A 9,569-nucleotide genomic window follows, 5' to 3' on the forward strand; every position below is an offset into this window, starting at 1 on the left:
CTCAGACCAGTATACCATTCTTTTTCCCTTTCACTAGTTTAAAAACACCAGTGGGCATATGGAAGTCTGTACTTTCTTATATCAGAGTTAGTAGCTAACAGGCTTCTAGGTATACAAAGGTACTTTCAATTATTTCTTAGTTTCCATTGGTATAAAAAGTAATGTGGAGTAGTAATATGTAGCTTCTGGTTTGGCCTTATCAGCAAAAATATAAATTTCAAAATATTCCTGCAACTTAAAAAGTGTTTATGCAAATTCAGATTTTTGGTGAAATAAACTAAATAGAACAGTAATGGGTAGATAAAAGAGCAGTATTTCTTAGACTTCACATATGATATGTAAAAGAAAAATCACAAATGTGAAACAGATGTTTCACATTAAGACAGTTTTCAAAATTTTAAGCAAACATTTCTAAAATATTTCATGTTGTTCATGAAGCACGCAAAAAACAAAAAGCACATCGGTGTCTATGTTTAGCTGCTGTACATGCAACCTTAGAAATCTGCATTTGAAAGTGATTTCTCTGAATAACTCCAAAGAACACAGCCATGATTATCTGCTTGAATTACAATAAAGCCAAACACAGAAAATAAATTTATTTAAAGGTTATACCTTAGCATGATAAAAAGTAAAAATAAAGAATGTGATTATATACCTATCCATAGTATTATAATGTCTCTTCTAACATTACACAGAGACATGTTTATAGTCAGCAATCTAATCTGAGTGCCATTGTTTCCAGAGCTTCACAGGCTTAAATTAACTAGTACTACTTTTGCCAGCAGAGGGAGCCAATTTTATTCCATAAACAAGGGAAAACAAAAGCAGATTTTGTTTTTAATAGGAGCACTCCTGTCTTTTTGCATTTACTAAGTCAGGAAAAAAAATATGTATTTTTTAAGTGATAACTGTACAGCATGATTTTGAAGATCTCCAGGATATGTATAGTCTTTTACAATAACCTGAATTTACAAAAGTGTAGGAATAAATTTTGAAAGCCAGGTTCTTTACACATTTCTTATCCTTTTGTCAATAATTAATTCCTTCAATTATTTAATTAATTTAGACTATAATAAACAGTTGTGCTAATGAATTTTGGTAGACAGCATATATGAAACATGAACTTAAATTAAAGAGGCTTACCTTGTGACATTTAAAGTTATTATGCTTGTAACAGGTCTGCTTTTTGATCCAGGAGGAGGATAGAAAATCTTTCGTTCTTTACTGGTTGGGACAGCCATAAATTTTTTAATTACATAAGGATCAGCAGAATGGCTTGGATAAGGATCAAATGTGCCTCCTTTCATGCCCCCTGACTGAAGAGAAAAAAAAAAAAGAACCCTTCAAAGTGCCAATCTACAAAACAATTAAGTTAATTAACATGTTTTTCATGCAAAAGCAAGTAAGAATACTGAATAGCAGACTGTATCATATTATATAAAAAACAGAAACCAACTGCTGCCTAAATGCTGCTCCATTGTAAACTTTAAGGAAAATGTTAGTAATTATTTAGATGAATTCACAGTTTAAAATGTTCTTTGTAAGTCTGGATTTTGAGGGCAGGATCATAAAAATGTGATAGAAAAAGTAAAATTATAACTCATAAAATGAGTTATGTTGTGGAAAAAATAAAAAGAGAGAGAATTCTTATGCCACTTTTAGTTCATTAGCACACCTCAATGTCTGGTGCAGGTGTAGCGATCATTCCACACAGGTAAGACTTTGGCATTATTAGCAATATGCTTGATTGGACTGAATACAACATCGGCTTTTCCTGTAATATTATGTCCACTAATACTACAACAGTGGGAAATTTTAGTTAAAAAGCATGCAGGGGCCTTATTAACTCTTTGCAATCCACAAGTACAGCTAAAACCTACCATCTGTTGAGGCTGCATCCCATAAAAGTGCAACATTAAATGATTCAATCTAAACACTACAGCAATTTTTCCTATAAGGATTTGCATAGCAAAGAGGAACTCTGTGCACATAATTTATATATATGGGGACGGCATATACAGTGAGGAGTACGGAGAGCCAGGAGCAGGATCCCTGGCATTGTCAGCCAGAAGAGGTGCTGACTGTCTGGCAGCTGACTTTTCAGAATGCTTTGCCCTACTGAAGGATCTCAGCTGCTTCATCTGTGAGGCTGAGCACCCGACATAATTTCTCATGTGTGTGTATTCTTGCTATCTCTTTCCAAATAGTTACAATTTCACTGCTATCGTCACCTTTCTCAGATGAATCAGTATCAGTCAAATAAGTCAAGGGTGAAGGACGGAATAATTGTGAAATGATGGCTAGCAGAACATGGTATTAAATGACTGGCAATGGAACTCCAAAACAAAGAATAGAAAAGGGACTGATTAAGGGGTGTTACTGTATTAAGTATCTGGAGTCATCTAAGAGAGACAGATTTATGCACCTATATCTTAAGCCCATTTCAAACTGGAATTAAGATTTAGCCTGAAGTGAATGACATAAACTTAGTATCTCATCTCACAAAACTCTATCAAGGTGGAATGCTTTATGGAATGCAAAAGCAGCCATTTGGATTTTAAGAAATAACAACACTAAGCACCTGGAACAAATGAACTACGTTCCTCAACACTAACCCCAAGCTTCACTCCTTATGTCCTCTGAGCCCTTCCACATGCATTTATTCCCATCCATCTCCTAACTACTGAAGAATTAGAAAATTCTAAAAAAAAAAAAAGCTGATTCCAAATCTGTGTCTGCTGCTAACTCCTGAGTTATCTCCTGCAACCTAAGTTAAGTCCTGCAGACCTTCCCTGGGCAGCGGCCCTAACCTGAGATTTTCTGCTCCTTCTAGCTATCCATTCCCGTGACACTTCTAGTAATTACCTTTTATATATATATATAAAAGATATATATATAAAGACATATAAATATAAAATATATATATATAAAAGATAACTATATAGACTGGTAGTAATCAACAGGTTCAAAAATGATACGAGTGACTGACAGAGTCCAAAATAGAAGAGCATTTCATTTTGCTAGAGTAACCCATTCTTACTGTTATTTATTGCATAACCTTCCGCTTTGAATGTTTTTCATGGCATATGTAGTCATTTAAACATATGTTAACAGCACAATGCAGATTTCTAAAAGAAAAAAAGGCTTTTTAGGCTATTTGAAACTGGTTATCAGGTAGTATTGGGTCAAACAAGATTTCATTACCTTGCAAAATGAAAGCAAAAATAAACTGAGTAATATCTTTCGCACTTTTAACAGTAAGAAAGTAATAGCAAAAAGAAACATTGGTTTCTATCTTATGTACTACATGCAAAGCTTAACCAGAAATACCCAAATATTCATCCTTTGTTTCCAGTAGCTGTAAGATAAACTAACCTTTTTAGCAGGAGAACTTGGTTTAAAAGGTGGTGCAATTGGCTTCTCTGGAGGTGGTTTCTTCAGAGGTGGCAAAGGTTTGTCATTAAAATAAGGATTCACGTCAAAATAATCCTGGGGATGTAGATTGATCTTGAAAGGCCCTCCTTTAACCAAACGCTTGTGTTCTTCTCGTGCTTTCTGTAAAACAAATACTTTGAAAGAAAGAATATTGATCTTTCTTGCTGTATTTTATTCTTCTAACTGAAAAATTGAAAGCATTTAAATTCAGTCCTGGAGAATGTTCACTCTGTCTTCTCTCATTTGATCAAGGTATTTAAATACACACCATGTATGATGGAGCATACAGAGACACTGACCAGAAAGCACAACAATCACTACAAAAGTGTGGTAGAAAAATGTCAGGAAAAGCACTATTCATTAAAGACGTGTCTAACATTATTGCTATACCTGTATTTTGGGCATACATGCATATATACATATTGAAAATGCTGCTTGCATGCATCCCAGCTGCATAGCAGCTCACAGTTGTGAGCAGTTGCCACTACATTTCCCAGAATCTGAGCACCTTACTACATTGAGCTTCTCTATGAATCAGCTCTTTGCACCATGGGAGATGTCAACTTCCCAGATTCTACTTTAAAATAATACAGGTTTGACTCCGAATTTGTCTCAACTGTGGGTAACTGAATTGTTTCTTCTAATCTTGTTCTTACCCTAGGCCAAAAAAAATGTACTTCTGCTAAAATTTTTCACTTTATATAATGAAAATACATAGGAAAACTAAAATCGGTGCAAGGAAATTTAGGAGCTGTCTTAGATTTATGAACTTATATGATAAAAAGGAACAGGGTTTTGTTTTGTTTTGTTATTATAAAGCTTCTACAAAAATAAGGTCCCATTTCTGACAATGACAGAATTACGATTGTTCTTACTATATGAATTGTTTGGTCATTACTGCAATTGCGGCTTAATGTCTTCACACATAAAAACACTAAGGTCAAATCTTGAATGGTAGAACTTGTGTGGGATATTCCCAGTTGTCATGAAAAAATAATAAAGTAACTAAAACTAAATCCTTTTTTTTACAGTACGGTGATTGATTTGTTTTCCTTCCTCCACCTTGTAAATAAACATTGTGACTTTAAGTTAAAGGAAGTGTCATAGGGAACAAGAGTTCACGTAAATTCTAATAAATAAAAATGACTGATACATAATAAAGACTTTTTTTTTTACCTTTGCATTTAATTTTTCTAATTCATACCCATCTGGTTCATGTGGATATTGTTCTCCTATGGTAAGATTTGCATAACTGTAAAAAGAGAATGAATTAGTCAGATGTTCAAAATTCATGAAAGATTTAATAAATTACTCCGCAAAAAGTAGGAAGTGAAGTTACCCATATCCGGTTCCTTTTTTTTCTGGATTAGTATAAAAATTCTTTCCAGGAGGAACGTATCTTTCTCTGGCTTTCAATTGTGCACTAAAGTATGCGAATGGACCTCCTATAGTTCCATAATAGCTGCCCTTTCCACATCTAAAAATAACAAATTAACACATTAATTAGACCTTTGCAAATATTTCAGGCTTTCCATATGTAGTGTGCCAAAATGATAATGTGTAGAAAACCCAAACAAGTAACGTCTCCAGAGTTAAACATAAAACCAGGCCAGATCCACTGTGCAAGGAACTACAATTACAGGAATTCTGTGTACGGTGTTATGGACAGAAAAGAAACAAGGTGTCAGCAGAGACAAAGTTTTGAGGCATCTCAATAATATAAACAGTTATATTATTATCAATTTTGCACCAACAAGGTGAAATAATACTAGTACAGACTGATATTCACAAACAGCCAGCCAGAGAAACAGGCTAAACAGATTTGCTTGATGACAAGAGGACAGTCTTTACCACAAGTTTACAGAGAACAGTAATTTACTGTCATTATAACAACGGAGCAGCAAGCAATGTGGAGTAGTGGTCTGAAAGACTTTTTTTTTTTTTTTTTGCTGGACATGCTAAATATTAGTTATCTTTCTGCCTCGTCACAGAAGAAAATAAAAGGAGGCACAACTCATTTAGGAGAAACCCCTCTGTCTAGAAAGCTGCAGGAATTCACAGACTGGTTTTCATGACCAACCTGAAAATCAGTATTTGCTGATAAACGTACGACAAACTGATGAAATAGCTGAATGGCAATTTGGTCGCTAAGCTGCAGCTACACTGGTCACAGAACAACCCCAAACAAAGAACCCCCTGCCTCCACCATCCAAAACTGAACAGAAAAATATAAACAGGGACTACTGTATGGGATTTGTCAATTACTCCAGACAGCTCGGGTAATCTGCTTTGGCTGGCCTGTCTGTAATTATTGCGGGGAAAAAGTGAAGTGTCCTATTTAAAGAGTTCCTATTTAAACAAGCCATTAATGAATACTGACAGGATTAGGATGCCAAGGTAACATTTGCCATCTTTGCACAGAACACTAACCATTGCCTGTTCATTACCCTCCCTTTACTTTTGGGCTTCATAAACCCAAATACAGGGGAAAATGGGCAAACTGACAAAGCACAGACAACCTTTATCTTGGCATTTCCCAGCTTATAAGTGCTTTGCCTCATGTTCTTTAAATGTCTTTTTTGCAAGTAGGCTTTTTATATGCCAGTAACAAAATAATAAAGAAAGGACATAGGAAGAAAATAAAGGCCTAGGCTTCAGTCACATCTTCAGAATGTGACATCTCTGCAACCTCTGCATTTGCAGCCAACAATAAACATGGCTCCCTTGTAAAGGAAAGAGTTACAACAGTTGTTGCTATTCAGGCAGCCAAGAATAACAACATGAAGAACAGCAACAGATACAGCTCTGTTCTAGTTCCTTAGGTGAGATATGAGTCAGTTTCAGATACAAGAAAGGTACAATCACTGCATTACTTGCCTGAGGATTCCATTAAAAGAGAAGACGGTGGTTACCCTCCCAGCCTCTGCTTTGTACTTCTGTGCCAGTACAGATTCAGGAGAGGATAAAGAACCTGTCCCAAAGTTATTTCTAGAAGAACTCAAAAGTCTTACAACCCAAAAAAGAACATGAACCACTAAACACACATCAAACAAGTGCATTTGTGGAGGCGGTCGATGGAGGAGGGCACGCTGGCAGGTGTTTGTTGTAAGCAACTTGGTGGAGAAGAGCAAGACTGAACCTAGAAAGCACGTGAACAGGACTCTCGACTGACACAGATTTGAAATTAGTGCCTAGGTGTTTCTAACAGTTAAACCCCAATAAATTGTTTGCTTGCTATAAAAGTAAAGTTGAAGTAGAAAGAAAGTTTTGAACATAGGGCTTGCACATTTTCTGTCACCAGAAATACCACGTGTATGTCCGACAGAAAGCCTACACACCAGGTCTTACAGCCCTGTTAACAGCTAAAATGTTCCTGTAACATATGACAGAACATAGCTAATCCTTGCATCTCAAAATAGTTATATAGAATAGATAAGAGGTTACTTTCTAAACTTTCCAAAGGGAAAGCTGCAGAAAGATATGGCTAAATAAAACCACGAGACTGTAAGAACCAGGCCCTGTACACAGGCTGAATCCTGTCTCTCATTGCAGCAACAAGAACAGAAGATTGTACTGTCATAAACAAGTAACTAGACTCTGTTTTCTTTACATGTTAATCATAGTAGTTATAGGAAACCAATTGCATTGCTATCATTTTGTCATGCAATTAATGTTGTGCAAATAGCAAAGATGTATTTATTTGAATGTTATTCTGCATATACTCCTCAACTCTGTAACATCTTCTAATCATCCCATAGGCTAATTGGCATTTTTTTCTAGCAAAAAGATAATGCATATGAATTCACACTGTTAATAGCCCCTTTTCCTGCTGTTTTTGTAATATATATGCTATCTATATTTTGGGAGGCTCATAAATGGGAGAAAATACTGTATCTGAAAAGTTCCAACAGATTTCCTGCTAAATTAAAATGAAATATTCATTTGTTAGTTATCCACACGCTTTTCCCATATTCATCTTCATTTTCATTGAAAATGGAAAGCTAAAAGATAAGAAAATTGTACATAGCATTAGACAGATGCATGAAACAGTGGTTAAGAGCAAGCATCAAGTCCTTATCCCTACCTGCGTCCAGCCTTCCTTTATCTCCAGTTATGGGCCGCTGCTCATAAGTTCAGTACTGACTAACACTACATTGTATAAAATAACAGTATTGTATTCCCATTACAGGTTTTATAAGAAATCATCTATGAAAACTATCTTCAGTGTACAGAACAGAAAAAAGGTCAATTTAAAATATTATCATAATACTTACGGCAATTTGTCTCCATTACTGGGAAGGAAAGCTTTGCCCAAATTTTTCTTTGATTCTGCCAATCTATAGCGTCTCCTTAGCTGAACAGGGTTTGAGTAGGCTTCACCATCGAAAATCCTCAGGAACTGAGGCTCAAAATAACCTGCTTGAAGAGCTGACAATGTTTTGGAACCCCCAGGTAACATCTGTTTGTTCTTGCTCGCAGCTTCATTAAAAGGGCCTTTAAAAAAGTAAGCACTGTAAATAACCATTTGATGTTAGTGCTTCCCTTAGACTACATTAAAAAATAAGGCTTGGATCTGGGTGGGTGGGTGGCAGAAAGAATGTACTACAGAGCATTTCCTTCATATATCATACATGTATATTGTATGATTTATACCATATAATATACATTGTGTCTGAAACGTATTCACAGCACCCACTTTTAGTTTTCCAGCACCTACTTTTGCTTTACAGGCAACTGAGGGAGGTCAGTTACTCCAGACTACAGTTCAGAACTAGAGCTGATAAGTATTTGTGAGTAATACATCAGGGGTGTATCTCTCCCTCCGATTACAGACCAGGTCAACTTCCTGCTGGGTTTTGAATCCCCCGCAGCTCAATGTGGTAGAAGTGATGAGACAGCCAGGGTTTTGGCAGACACACTCACTGATAGAGCATTACAGCAAAAGCACCCGAACTGAGAAGCGAGGATTATTCTGCATTATCACTTCAAAGCAGCAACCTCTGTCACCTTACTAAGTTCAACAATTATCTTTTTCAATGTGTATTCACATTGAAGAATGAAAGGAGAATGTTCCCCAAAAAAGACGGGACGGGGAGCCTCACACTCATGAGTGAGACCAGAACAGAATAAACAAACAAACATTAAATTACAACACTAAATTAAAAATAATAACAATGTAATTGTAAATAACAGAAGACCTGCTGAAAGAGCACATAAAAAACACTGTTGTTTTACGCAAGACCAGGAAAATACTTGTAACTTGCATGAAAATAATATTTAAAAGAAATGGTAAATAAAACAATGTTAAATAAACGTTATTTTTATGAATCTATTATGCATACATATTTTTCAGTTTTACTCGATTTTTCCTTTCTTTGCTACATTCTTTCTTTCCAGCATATCAAGCCTTTCTGACCTAAGCAAAGAATATGTATGAAAAATCAGTTGCTTCTAATAAAAAAAAAAAAAAGAGAGAAAAAACAGCAATTCTGAAAGTAGTTAGACACTGGAGGGGATCTCTATTGCTCAATACTGATTAAAATTAAATGCACTTACGCATATAATGTGATACATATTTATCTCCAATGGTAACATAACCCATTTCACTGAAGAGGCCAATCCTCTCCATATCACTTTTTCCTTCCGCAGGCATGGCTGGATCTGTGTGACAGTGTACTGCACTGAAAAGGTAGAAGTATCCTTGTTTATTTGTGCTACTGCAAAAGCCTATAAGCAGTCAACACCTGTAAAAAAAAATAAGTAAAATGCAATAAGTTTTGGCTAAAAATGTTAGCAATAAATGTAATCTGAAGAAAAGTCATCTACAATGTGATTGACAGTTTTAGTGCTTAAAGGACAAACAGACTACATGGGATTTAGAGACCATTATATTGCCTTTGTTAAACAAACTTGAAACAGGAGCAACAAGAGAAATCCAAATGCATTTTTAATACAACTCTTACTGAATATACTCACTTTATAACTGTTACCTTCCAAGTGCTAAGATCAGAGGTTTTGTGGTATTAATAGCTAGCAGTGAAACACGCCAAGCAGCCTCCTTCACCTTGTGGGTCATCTCTAGCTATGGTTTTCAGGCACTTTTAATTAATGGTACAGCAGGATATCATATGGAC

At 35.6% G+C, this 9,569-nt stretch overlaps 1 protein-coding gene across 14 annotated transcripts in view; it reads right to left on the reverse strand.

Moving 5' to 3' along the window:
* Window positions 1-9,569, reverse strand: part of CFAP96 (cilia and flagella associated protein 96) — a 92,301-nt gene that overhangs the window by 81,819 nt on the left and 913 nt on the right. For 7 of the 14 annotated variants that reach the window (XR_014583717.1, XM_083834301.1, XM_083834309.1 and 4 more), the window contains exons 1-7: window positions 9,426-9,537; window positions 8,992-9,116; window positions 7,710-7,929; window positions 4,775-4,912; window positions 4,612-4,687; window positions 3,376-3,555; window positions 1,144-1,316 (exon numbers count right to left, since the gene is read on the reverse strand). Coding sequence is in view for 13 of the 14 variants with exons in the window: in XM_083834301.1 (XP_083690427.1) it covers window positions 1,144-1,316; window positions 3,376-3,555; window positions 4,612-4,687; window positions 4,775-4,912; window positions 7,710-7,929; window positions 8,992-9,116; window positions 9,426-9,511 (998 nt within the window). In the remaining variant the exon portion in view is untranslated. Of the gene's footprint in view, window positions 1-1,143; window positions 1,317-3,375; window positions 3,556-4,611; window positions 4,688-4,774; window positions 4,913-7,709; window positions 7,930-8,991; window positions 9,180-9,411; window positions 9,546-9,569 lie in introns of those variants that run through there. The other 7 variants (XM_083834313.1, XM_083834305.1, XM_083834304.1 and 4 more) reach the window with 5 other exon arrangements.

Source organism: Anser anser (genome assembly GCF_964211835.1).
Source record: "Anser anser genome assembly, chromosome: 4".
Classification (NCBI taxonomy): Eukaryota; Metazoa; Chordata; class Aves; order Anseriformes; family Anatidae; genus Anser; species Anser anser.